General features: G+C 39.4%; 1 protein-coding gene across 1 annotated transcript in view; it reads right to left on the bottom strand.

Moving 5' to 3' along the window:
• LOC139141352 (DDB1- and CUL4-associated factor 7) overlaps positions 1–3515 on the bottom strand; it is a 77190-nt gene extending 73675 nt beyond the window's left edge. Inside the window, exon 1 of the mRNA XM_070710986.1 lies at positions 3243–3515. Within this exon, the coding sequence (XP_070567087.1) occupies positions 3243–3395 (153 nt within the window). The 5' untranslated portion in view covers positions 3396–3515. The remainder of the gene's footprint in view (positions 1–3242) is intronic.
• Positions 3516–13215: the final 9700 nt, after the last annotated feature.

Below are 13215 nucleotides of genomic sequence, written 5' to 3'. Positions count from 1 at the left end.
GTATTGCTCGTCCATTCCATGAGTTTAGAGCGTTCAGCCACCATTCCAGGTCGAGGCCAGTTGCTTTGTCTATAGTCATCATATCTTCCCATGAAGATCTCCTTGCAAGCTGTCGATACAGGTTGCGTAGTAGTAGTTTTCCTGGTAGAATGGCCTTTGTCATTGCAACACACTGTCCTGCTATTCTCGCCAATACTCTGGCTGTAACAGTACCTTTGTTGAGTGTTCTCTTTATATCGTGTTTCAACTTTTGTACTCTGTCTGATGGAATTTTTATCATTGGGTATCCATCTGGGCCCAGTGAACATACTTTGTACCCGATAAAGTCTTTTGTGTGACTGGGAGCCAATGAAGACTTTTCCCAGTTGATAACCCAGCCTAATGCTGTTAGTGTCTGTATTACCATTTCTTTGTACGTTTCGATGCATTCTGGTTGTGCCATCACTAAAATGTCATCAACATATATAACTAACCTCACACCCTTATCTCTGAGGTATTGTACTACTGGGCGCAAGGTCTTGTAAAAGAAGTAGGGACTGGCACTAAGTCCAAATGGCAACACTCTCCACGTAAAATATTGACCTTTCCAGTAAAACCCCAGTAATGTCTGGTGCTCATGGTGTACTGGAATATGGTGGAAACCATTCTTAATATCCAAGGTTACCAAACAATCATTTGGTTTGATAATCTTTATAACAGTGTTAATGTCTTCATACTGAAACTTTGCTGGATTACAATTTAAGAGTTCAGGTGGCGTAAGTCAACAATTAATCGCAATTTTCCTCCCTTTTTGGGTACACACCCAATGGGGGATATACACTTTGGTTTATACGAACACTGTTCAATGGCACCTGAATTCAATAACTCTCCTATCTCTTCTGAAACAAAAGTTTCATGTGTCAGAAAGGGGACGATTGTTTAACTCAAAAACTGGTGGTTCGGTAACAAGAGGTAGTTTTACTCCTTCCTCTATCCAGTCGGTAATCACTTGTGAAGTTCCTATCTCTTTCCAAGCATCACCGAATGCAGAAATACTTGCTGCTTTAAATTTACTGAAGCAGCACATACTATGAAATTGTGAACAGTCAAATCAAACGAGGTCCGTCTAAGGTTATTGACACTCGACTAGTCACCATAGGATCCACTATTTGGCTGGTTTCTCTGTGGTGAATTTCCATGTTGACGTTCTTGAGGCCGCTGTGTGGGCACCGTTTGATTAGCAAACTGTTGATATACATCGCCGTTGTTATAATTGTATCGTGAACGATTTCGTCTATAATCTTGGCGATAGCCTTGATTAGAGTTAGACTGCTGTTGGTTTCTTGACGTTGTACCAGCAGCTGCAAGCTGTGTGGCTGTACGCAAACTTGCTAAGGCCTCTGGAGTTAGGCCGGATGTGTGACTTTGAAGTGATCTGAAAATACGTGATGTATTTCTGTTGTACTGTCCCTGCACCACTAAAGCTGCGTACTCATCTTGCAAGTATTTAAGATGGGCTAACTGGATTTTTAAACAAATCCAGCAGATCCTCCTCTTTTATAGTCTGAGCTGTAACCGTGCTCAGAAGTCTGAATGAGGTTTCTAAATATCTCGCTGACTTACTTACAATGTTGTAAGTTGGTTGGTCTTCACGGCTAATACCACGTTTACTGTCCGCCAATTTCAACTGATGGTAGGCGTACTTTCTGCAACGAGTCCTTCAGGGTGTTAAATTCCCCTTGTGCATCCCCAGAGGCGTAGTTTGTAGCTACGGGGCTTGAGTTCCCTTGCGGGTTTTCTCTCTGTGCTGAAGGCAGCTGACTTGTCTGATCCTGCTGATCCTGAACGCGAATGCTAGCTACACGTGCGTCACTCATTTCAATATGGCGGGAAACGCCACTATTGCTACAAGTTACACCCGAATTTGGGTGTCTGAAAGTTCCATCTTGTAACTGAAATTTTTCTTCCATCGAATCGACATGTCTACGCATACGATCATTGTCTCTCTCGATGTCGTTGAGTCTGCCTTGAATTTCGTTTAAAACCGTCTTAATTTGGCTGAAATCTGACTCATCGGTCATCGTGTTTCCGTCCAGCATAAGCGCACTGGGCAAGAACAATATAAATAGTGCGACACATGTCGCACCACAACTGTGTATAACTCCGCCTGACTACAGGTTCCCCCCCCCCCCCGTATTGGTGGAGCAGCCAAAGTCAATAAGGAAAGTTTGCCGTTTTTGCTTAGTTTCACCGTCACTACGATCCTTCAGTGTTGACGATGACATGGCTGTCAATCTGCAGTGTAGGCACACATTTCGCGTAGTCAAACCCAAAACTTTGCAACATTTCAGTCAACTAGTCATGATATACATGCCGTACTATTGATTTATGAGTTGTTTGGTTACAATTTTATTCATACTGTATGTGTTACAAATTCTTGACCGCGGACATCCGGGAACTTGCGGATTTTTACGTCATTTTTGCGTCACACTGCCGAGAGAACAAAATATTGAAGTTTCAACATTTACAGCAGTATTCAAAGTTTCAACATCATGTCAATGATAAACACTAAGTTCTGTACTTTGTCACATAATTTCTGCATTGTTCATTGTCCTGTGAAGTCAAATCCCATTTCACCTCACTCGCGTGCGTGAGGTGAAAGTGACGTCACTCTGCGGTCAAGAATAGGATCTCCTGACGCATAAGGTCGGGGATGCACAGAGATAAAGCATTACGTCTCAAGTTGAATGCAGGACAGCGCGCGGACAGACAAAGTGATGACGTCATGGTGCAATTTTCGATTCGCAAGTTTGGCAAACTTTTGCCAAAATCTTCTTGCCAAACGCTACTTTTTTCTCGCATTTGCGATTTGGCGAGTGGGCAGCGGAAACACTGTATTTCACAGTAAAATCGAACGTCGAAGATGACATGGTGGCATAATCCCTATAGGAAATAGCCATTTGGTTTCCAGACTTGGGTTTTTCTCGCTTATGTACACACGTCTGTGGGGCGAATTGTCCCAGAGCTGAATAGCTCACGAGTGACTGTGAATCAAAGGTAAACAAATAGACAAGCACACCGTGGAACACATTCATTCAGCACGGGATGAACGCTATCACTGGTGTCCGTAAATATTGCCATAGACTGGCGCATATCTCACGGAAGAGAATAGTATGGTTTAACATGTTGCATTTTGGGTCAAACATCACGGTGAAATGCTTTACCTATCTGTACAAGCAAAACTCCTTTCTCCACTTTATTACCTTGTTATTGTACTCTTCGACGAAGCTGCCGACTGCCAGACGGAACCTTTTGTCTGGTCTCACACTCCAATTCATGCTGTACAAGGTCCATGGTGCCTCATACTTGTATATTTCTTTCCTTTTATTGGCCCCGATGGCTATAGGAGCCGACATGATGAGGGAAGCCGAATGGCTAATGCCGCAGCTAGCTGTCAAAGTTTTAGGCACAATTCACAGATGTATCCGGCCCACTACAAAAATGGCGACAATATTATTTTGGCGCCTCGTTTTCGCCTGTCGGTGTTATGCCTTTTAGAGTCTTACTTGTCGACTAACATGACAAGTCTTAATGCGCGTGCGCAATGTTTACATGATGATTTGAATCTGCCGTTATTGTGCCGTGCCGATGAGGTTACCGGTGATACGAATCTGATTAAAATCAGATGAACAGTACGGCGACGTCTACTTACGTATCTGAGAGGCGAGAGCCAGAGACTACCGCGTACGCTAATACAGTAGACGTCGCCGTACCTAACCACAGTCCCTCGTGAGCTATTCACCTCTGGGACTATTCATGGAATGATCTGTCTTTAGATGTTTCTGTCCTAGAGTTTTCAATCGACACATTTAAACGATACTTGAAAACTTGTCTTTTTAGAGATTGTTATAGTATGTTTTGTGATCTGTGATTTTAATTACCTCCTTTTATTGTAGAATGTACAGAGCACTGAGACGAAGTGGAGTGTGCTTTTAAGAAATAAATAATAATAATAAATAATAGTCCCAGAGCTGAATAGCTCATGAGTGACTGCCCTGCTGCCATCTATCTACATCATGACATTTTTTACTGATCTACATCAGATTTTTGCTCTGTACTTAGTGACGACGATGTCGAAGTATTTCTGCGTCTTTATGTGTTATTGTATATTATAATAATACTATTTTTTATTGCTTGCTTGTAAATATAGGATTTACATCACATTTGTGGCAATAAAAGTGTGATACAAAAATAAGTTAAAATTTTCTTCAATAAAGATAAAGTATTACAGTATAATAATAGTAGCTAATAATAAATATAACTAGGTAGCCTATTTCTTTGTTTATATAAAGTAAAAATATAATCTGCAAGTTGTTCATTAAAAGATAGCTCTTGTTTTGTTAGTAGAGAAATAAGCTGATTTTCAGTATCGTCGTTTGGGAAATTGATTTTACTGAAAAAGTTCTTTCTTTGGACTTTGTATTTCTGACAGACTAATAAAAAGTGTGTTTCATCTTCAATACTGTTGGTGTTGTATGCTGATGACACTATTGTACTTGCAGAATCTGCTGAGGAGTTGCAAAATGCGTTCAATGCTGTACATACCTATTGTAATAACTGGCACCTAACGGTTAACACAAGTAAAACTAAGGTTGTTATTTTTTCGAAGGGTAAAGTTAAAAAGCACAAGTTTACTTTTGGCAAAGACCCTACTGAAGTCTGTGATGACTACATATATCTAGGCACACTCCTTAATTACAATGGTAAATTTACAAAAGCAATTGATAAACAGGTCAATCAGGCCAGGCGTGCCATGTGTAGTCTTAAAGCCAAGGCCCAGCGTCTTAATCTCCCTGTTGACATCCAGTGCGAGTTATTTGATGTTTTTGTCACACCTATACTCTTGTATGGGTATGAAATTTTGGGATATCAAAATCCCAAACAAATTAACATATTCTATAATAAGTATCTGAAACATCTTTTAAGGGTCAATACTAGAACAGCGAACTGTATGGTTTACGGAGTTGGGAAAAACAGTATGAATAATATTATTGAAAAACGTATGATTAATTTTTGGATACACTTGATATCTTCCAAAGAGAGTAAATTGTCTTTTTCCATGTTTATATTATTGAAGTCCATGCATGATAACAATTAACAGCTATAAGTCGCCTTGGATTGTAAAAATCAAAAGTGTTCTTGACAAGTGTGGTTTTTCTAATATCTGGTATGACTATAAAAATGTAAACAAGAAATGGTTGAAACACAGTTTGGAATTGCGAATGAAAGATATCAGCATTCAAAATTGGCACAGCAAGGTCCAAAAAATACTTTATGTACAAACTATCGTATCTTCAAGAATGAGTGTATCTTTGAATATTATATACCTATCTAAGCTCAACGCAACTGACAGAATTAATCTCACTAAATTTCGTTGTGGTAGCCGCAAACTTCCTATTTCCAACCGTTACCAAAATAATATTAGTAATATTTGTACTTTGTGTAATTCAGGCAAAATTTGTGATGAAATGCATTATATATGGCGCGTAATCAAGGCCAATATTCGAACTCCCAATTTTCAACTATACAACTCAATCAACATTCGAGCTCCCAATTTTCAACTATACAACTCAACATTCAACCATCGAACTCAACATTTGGGATTCGTATTCTCCCTAGGCATCCCTAACTTGCTTCATTGTAGTTACCCATGCACGTTTTTCCTTCTGGGCAATTCTACGTCAGAACGCGTCATAGTACGTCACATGACGTTTCGGAGTTTTAGAGTTATTCCTATGTGATGTTCTAGAGGGTCCAAAAATATGAACCGGAAACACTTGTGATGCTATAGGCCTAACTTCATGATTTACCGCCGACCTCCGCCATCACTTAGGCCTAATTCGGTCGCTATCATGTCGTCTAATGACAAGAGCATGCGTGCGTGGCTCGCCATGGCTTATTTTAAAATTAACAACTCGCTTGTTAATTTCCACACTATTACAGCCAAAACACAACCCAGACACTGAACACACCAAAGCACATACAAGACGAGATGGCTGATGTGTGAAGCCACTTTCCCTTTATTGCACCATGACCACTATGTTCAACATCATGTATTTCACGTTGAGCGGCTTGCACTAGCTGGACAATACGCTCACTACACATTCCAATGCCACTTAACTGTGACAAAAGTCTAACAAGTACTCTCACACCTACGTGACACATCTCCCCGTCTGTCGGGCTGGTCAAGGTCAAGTAGCAGCCTAGACAAACTACCACTGACGTGGTCACGAACAAACTCGGTGTCGTCCTAGACTGAAAGATTCCGTCGTGTGCGGGCGCTCCGGCGCACTGCGACCTACAACACTTACCAAGGGAAGGTAAGGGCTGCGTTCGATTATGATCCTCGGGGAGCCCTAAGTGACGTCATGACGTTACGATGGGGCTCCCCGGGGAAGTGGGAAAATCGAACGTTACCGGGGGAACAAAATGTCAGACGACAACAACAATACAGCCGGAAATCAAATATTTCGCCACAGATTAGCTATTTTTTTGCCTGTTTATTTTCAACAACTTCACAATTTCACGTCAATTGCTTTGATTAACTGTACCAACCAATAGGACGATTTTTCTCCATGCACTAGTGTTGTCTGTTTGTCGTCCGCCATATAATTGTATACAGTGCCCCACACTTCCCCGACTCACCGAGCAGGGGCGGTGAAATCTTCCCCGAGGTACCCCGACAATGACGTCACACGATAATCGAACAGAAACTGGGTCGCCCCGGGCCGCCCAAGGGCGCCTCGAGGAAGATAATCGAACGCACCCCTAAGGGTCGTAGGTCGCAGTGCGCCGGAGCGCCCGCACGCGACGGAATCTTTCAGTCTAGGTGTCGTCCATGTTCAAAATTAACTTCGAGGTAACCATGTGTTTGGGACTCCCTAACAAAGTGATAAGTAGTTTCATGTATTATCATATACCTACATTCACGTGCCTGTGTAAACCTATGGGAGGAAGCGCCCTCAGATCCATGCATTTTTTTTACGTATCACGCCCCGGCCCGGTGCCCAAATATGGGCAATCGCGTGCTATCCGCAAACGTTCCATTCGTACACAAAGCCAGCGCGAGATTTGGAAACGTCTGCTCGCTCAGATCGTACTTGCGCGTGGCGACAGTGGAGCCGTGCCGGCAACATCGGCTTTTATTTCTAAATTCTAGTGATCGAAATCCTGTGTATAATAAGTGCGTGCCTGTTCAGTATAAATTACAAGAAACTGACATCACGCTTTTGTCCTTCTTACACCTCGATTTCAGCCTTGATCTCTGTTGGTCACGTAATAGTAGGCATATTGCTTTGCGCGTTCTAGAATTGTGCGGGTAAACAAATGACGTCATTATGTATGTCAATCCGCGACGGGAAGCGGTCATCGTATTTATGAAAAACTGACACAAATGGCGATAAATTTTTGATATCGCACGCATTTTTATCTCCTAAACAATGTTAAATATTATGTAAACTACATATTCATCATTCCATAAGGTATATGATAAAACCTTTACGGCCCTGATACGGCTTTTGCGGCCCTTGGTCGTATGGCGTACGGGCCCTCGCACGCTCAGGCCCTTCCGCCATACGACCTCGGGCCGCGAAAGCCGTATCAGGGCCGTAAAGATTAAAATGACACCGATGATTTTTTAAAGTCGTATTTGACTATATGTATGCTCATTTTGGCTTGTGTTCGCTGGCTAGTGGTCTAGGGGGACCTATGACTTCGATAGTTGCAAATGGGGAATACGAATCCAAAATGTTGAGTTCCATAGTTGAAAATGTGGAGTTCGAAAGTTGAATGTGTGGAGTTCGAAAGTTATAAATTGGGAGTTCGAAAGTTGAAAATGTAGAGTTGTATAGTTGAAAATTGGGAGTTCGAAAGTTGAAAATGTTGAGTTGTATAGTTGAAAATTGGGAGTTTGAATGTTGAATGTTGAGTTGTAGCCTATAGTTGAAAATTGGGAGTTTGAATGTTGAATGTTGAGTTGTATAGTTCAAAATTGGGAGTTCGAATATTAGCCTTGATTACGCGCCATAGATTACATATTAGAATGTCCTGCTTTAAATATAAATGAAAGAAAAAATTATGTAAGAAGTTGTTACTATAGACGTCCTAACACTGTCAAGTTCGAGAATCTCTTCCAAAGGAAGAATTTGCATGATCTCTCAAAATTAGCGAAATCCGCCAACCTCATTAGTTTTTTCTGCTTTATTTATGTATTTTTTCCGTATATGCATGTAATTGTTCTACTTGTGCTATTTTTTAAATACATTTTAATGTCTTTTATCAGAACATTTTTTCAATGTATTTATTTCCTGTTTGGAGATTAGGCCTAATTTTGATGTAAATGTACTCTCATACCTTGAAAGGGGTCGTAGAGCTCAATGAAATTATTATAGATTATTATTATTATTATTATTTCTTATTTGCATACATAAATATGCGTGCTTGAGTAACGTGTTTCTATCGATATGCAAATGAGAGGATAGATAGGAGCTATATCTGCCATCTATCCCCTGCTATCTATCTTTCCAAGCTGCCATCAAAGCTCCGTATGTGTTACTCAGTTTTATTCATTGGGGCAAAAAGACGCTCATGTTATTCATTGCAAAAGATGCTGTGATGTAAGTTAAATATTTCTTTTCAAGGGAACACTGACAACTATGGGAAGGTAGTCGGCCGATTCATCAAGTTGTACTCCATGCATATGGACACGGTCCCTCCTTGTGGAGTGACCGTGGATCACGGATCGATAGATCGAGCCGAAAATCGCTCTATTTAGCAGACTATCCAGCTAAGGAGCGCCTGTGCCGTGGATAGACTAGCAGTCATCGATGCGATGAGCCCTAAAATTAGTGCTGTGCATTGTTCATTTTGCTACAGGAAACACATATTTTAGGAAACGTTCGATTTTGTTTTTGTATCTACATAAACATGTATACATTTGTCAAATGTTGTTTTCTTGGGGTTGCAATCAAGACAAACATTCAATGAAACTATACACTATAGGGCCTACTGATTACAGTTTCGGAAAAAAGCCCAAAGGATATCAATACCAGTTACTCTTAAATTGAGCTTGATCCTGGGTACTACAGTGCATTGAGTTTTTTTTACACTTACTTACCAAATAGTATCAAATATAAATCTCAACAGAGTTGACAATTTACCGGCCGTATATCTTTTCATTGGTGAACTGAATTTATATAAAAGCTTATAAATGCACATGGAAATGATTTTTTTTAAAAACGACCAAAACCATGTCTCAATTCAATTTTATTAAACCTTGTGAATTTTTTCATTCCCAAGCACAGAGCTATGATTATCAAGGTTGGTTTCATTGATAATTCACAATAATTTTTTAACAAATCAAACTGTTGAAAGTAACGCAAAGCCCCTGCCTTTGATACTTTAGTGTATTCTGATAATTACTGTGTTTTTCTCCTTTTGTATCATAAGTTATATTCTGAGGTAACAAACAATGTCATCTAAACCACACGTATATTTCTCTAGCCTTAAATTTAACGGAGTGTCTATTACCACGCGCGTGGCAATAGCCAAGTCGGCTATTGACACGCTAAGATTTTTTCGGAGACAGATTTTGTCAACTGATTGAAGTAAACTTTTTCAAGTGGGTGGAGGAGGGACGGTGTGTAAATGTATATTTCTGCCACGATTAACATTGCGCTCGGGAAGTTAATTGGTCTGACGGTCGACGAATACCATTAGCGCGACGGTCTGCTAATGTTAAGTTAAGATACGTAAGCTTAAGGAAACGATAAAAGGAAATGTTTTGAACGTAAAATAAGACCTTAGGATAGCTTAGCCTGATGTCGCATAATAAGAGGCTCTCATCAGCCAACAGTCCCAAAAAATTATAACAGCAAGGTTTATGCGGTAAAAGTACCTCGTGCCGCCGTGTACCGTTTTAGAAAAGGCATTAGGCCTATACATGCATAGTTTAATGTCGTATTATAAGTGGCTCTCGGCCTAATAGCAAAGTTTTATAAAGTATCATAGTAGCTACCTCGTACAGGTGTACCGTTTCAGGAAACGTATAACACGATAGTTCAATGTTGTATAACTACCTTGTAACGGTGTACAAATAGAGAAAACGTATTATACGATAGTTCAATTGTCGTATATCTACCTCGCGCCTGTACAGTTTCAGAAAACGTATTATGCGATAGTTTACTGTCATATTGTAAGAGTCTCTCTTTAGCCAACAGTTCCACAAAATGATAATGGCAAAGTATCAGTACCTCGCACCTGTGTACCGTTTCAAAAAACGTACAATCGATAGTTCAATTGTTGTAATCTACCTCGCACTTGTGTATCGTTTCAGAAAACGTATTATGCGATAGTTTACTGTCGTATGATAATGGTAAAGTTTTATAAATTATAACGACCTCGCAACTGTGTACGGTTTTAGAAAACGTATTATACGATAGTTCAATTGTCATATATCTACCTCGCAACCGTGTACGGTTTCAGAAAACGTATTATACGATAGTTCAATTGTCATATATCTACCTCGCAACGGTGTACGGTTTTAGAAAACGTATTAGACGATAGTTCAATTCTCATATAAGCTTATTTACCTCGCAACGGTGTATCGTTTCAGAAAACGTATCATACGATAGTTCAATTGTCATATATCTACCTCGCAACTGTGTACGGTTTCAGAAAACGTATTATACGATATTTCAATTCTCATATATCTATCTCGCAACGGTGTATCGTTTCAGAAAACGTATTATACGATAGTTCAATTGTCATATATCTACCTTGCAACCGTGTACGGTTTCGGAAAACGTATCATATGATAGTTTTTATGTAGTATAGTAAGTGGTTCTCATCGTTAACGGCCCAGCCCCGGATTTTTTTTTTGTTTTGCTCATCAATCTTATTAGTTTGGTTGACTGTAGTACCGATTAGATGACAGATTGTATCTTGGTTTTATGAGCTGTGGCAGAAAAGGAAGACAAGTTAAGCAAAATAAATCTTTTTCGCAGTCTCCATTTTTTATACCGCTATCGTGAAACCTTTTAACTGTTTGAGCAATGTGGGCAAAGTGTGTTTGACTTTACTCACCGGATATTTCGGTTTTCGGTCTGGATATCGACTGAATACTTACTCCTTCACATGTTGATCAAACTTATTTAACGAGCTATGATTTTGTAAGAAGGTCAAAATGATATTATCTTAATACTGGGTTTACTCAGACTACAAATACATTATTTGGGACCGGATGGATGATGCAGCTTGCTTGAAATGTATTTGAGATATACCACTCAATGTAGGAACTTGACGCAGTTACGTTCCCAAAATTCCCAAGTTCGGAAAGTTGCTGCAAATCTCAGAATACGTCCATTAATATTCTAAATTATCGTTTAGACAAAGAAAACTGCACTTTCTGTTTTGCTAATATAGGCGTTCTTTATCAGCGCTGATAATGATTGACTTGTACTTCTGATGCGCACATTCTCATCAAGCTGTGTTGGAGCATGGGCGTATTCGGTCGCTGTTTTGAAGCTGTTTTGAGCACAACTCCGATCAAGAGACAAACGAACAAAATTCGCAAAACACCAAGAACCACATAATCATTTGAAGACTCTCTTTGTTGTATTTTCAGAATCATAAGGATGTCTTCTCCAAACATAAATAATGTTATTCTTTGTGGATGTATCTTGACTTAAATGAGCGTTCTCTCGGCTGATATCGAAGATTCCAGTATTGATGCATTGAGTTCGTGGAAAGCGTCACATGCAACCTCCACCTGTGGGCACGGCCCTCCTCTCTATACACACTAGTAGTAGAAGTAGAAGTAAGCTTAGGGAGCGTTCAGTTACTACGGCCGGGGGTGGGCCGGCAAAATCCGGGGGGGGGGTTCACCTTAAATTTGAAAACTGCAAAGGGGGGGGGGGGCATGTATTTTTCAAACAGCTCGGAGGGGGGGGGTCACTTAATTTTCATAAGTATCCGTCCCGTCAAAAAGCAGTTTCAGTGTTCAGAAATATTCTGTGAGATAAAAATGATTCGGAGCATGATTTCATTCTCTGAAGTCATTTAACTAAATCTGAAAAAAAGTATAATTATCTGTCACATGAACATCTTGCCTTGGCAATTCTGAGGGTTGTCTTATTGTAAATCGAGCTCACTGAGGGCAATGAACAATGCCTATTACTTACATATTAGAGATACAGCAAATTTTGTCAGGGAAATTATTTAACAGTTACCTGTAGACTACTTGTACCATGAAAAGTGAAATTATACCTTTAGGTGAAATTCCAATATCATACTTATTGTCCATATCTGAACTTTCAAATACCCTATTTGAATCAAGTACATTTGCATCAATTATCAAACACCTGTAAAAGCACAAATTAATTTACTTTAGCATTGTAAAAAAATTATTCATAGTTTTCTCAAAGACTCAAATGAATAATGAATTAACATTTTGGTGAAATTCCAAAATCCAATTTCTTGCACACATATCAACCTTTAACCATCCTAGTCTAACTAAATACTTTAAAATGAATTATCAAACGTCTAAAAATACACAGGTTTAGATAGTTTTGTATTGGAAAAAATATTTATAGCTTCCTCATAGACTACCACGCACAGTGAATCAACATTTTGGTGAAATTCTAAAATCCAATTTCTTGCACACATATCCATTTGTAACCACCCTAGCCTAATCAAGCACATTGATATTAATAATAATTGAGAGTACATAAATACACAGATTTACCTATTTTTGTTTCGGAAAGAAATTATTCATAGTTTCCTCATAGACTCCCATATATAATGAATCTACATTTCGGTGATATTCCAAAATCCAATTTCTGGTGAACAAATCCATTTGCTACCACCCTAGTCTAATCAAGTACATTAATATTAATAATCTAGAGTACACAAATACACAGGTTTACCTATTTTTGTATTGGAAAAAAATTATTCATAGTTTCCTCATAGTCTGTATGACGTCGTTCATTTCAGCCATCTTGTTACAATGCCGTATGCTTGGTCATACACACCTTTTGAACTCGAGAGGGCGCATTAAGACGTCTTAGTAAACACCAAAACAATGGGTTAATTTTGTGAGTATGGACGCAAGCGGACTCAAACTATTAATCCCCTGTGTTTACAAATCACAAATAGTGTTGCAGAAGCGTTTCAATTTTT

Source organism: Ptychodera flava, chromosome 9 (genome assembly GCF_041260155.1).
Source record: "Ptychodera flava strain L36383 chromosome 9, AS_Pfla_20210202, whole genome shotgun sequence".
Lineage (NCBI taxonomy): Eukaryota > Metazoa > Hemichordata > Enteropneusta > Ptychoderidae > Ptychodera > Ptychodera flava.
Note: the sequence above shows the minus strand (reverse complement) of the source record. Positions and strands in the feature narration are given on the sequence as shown.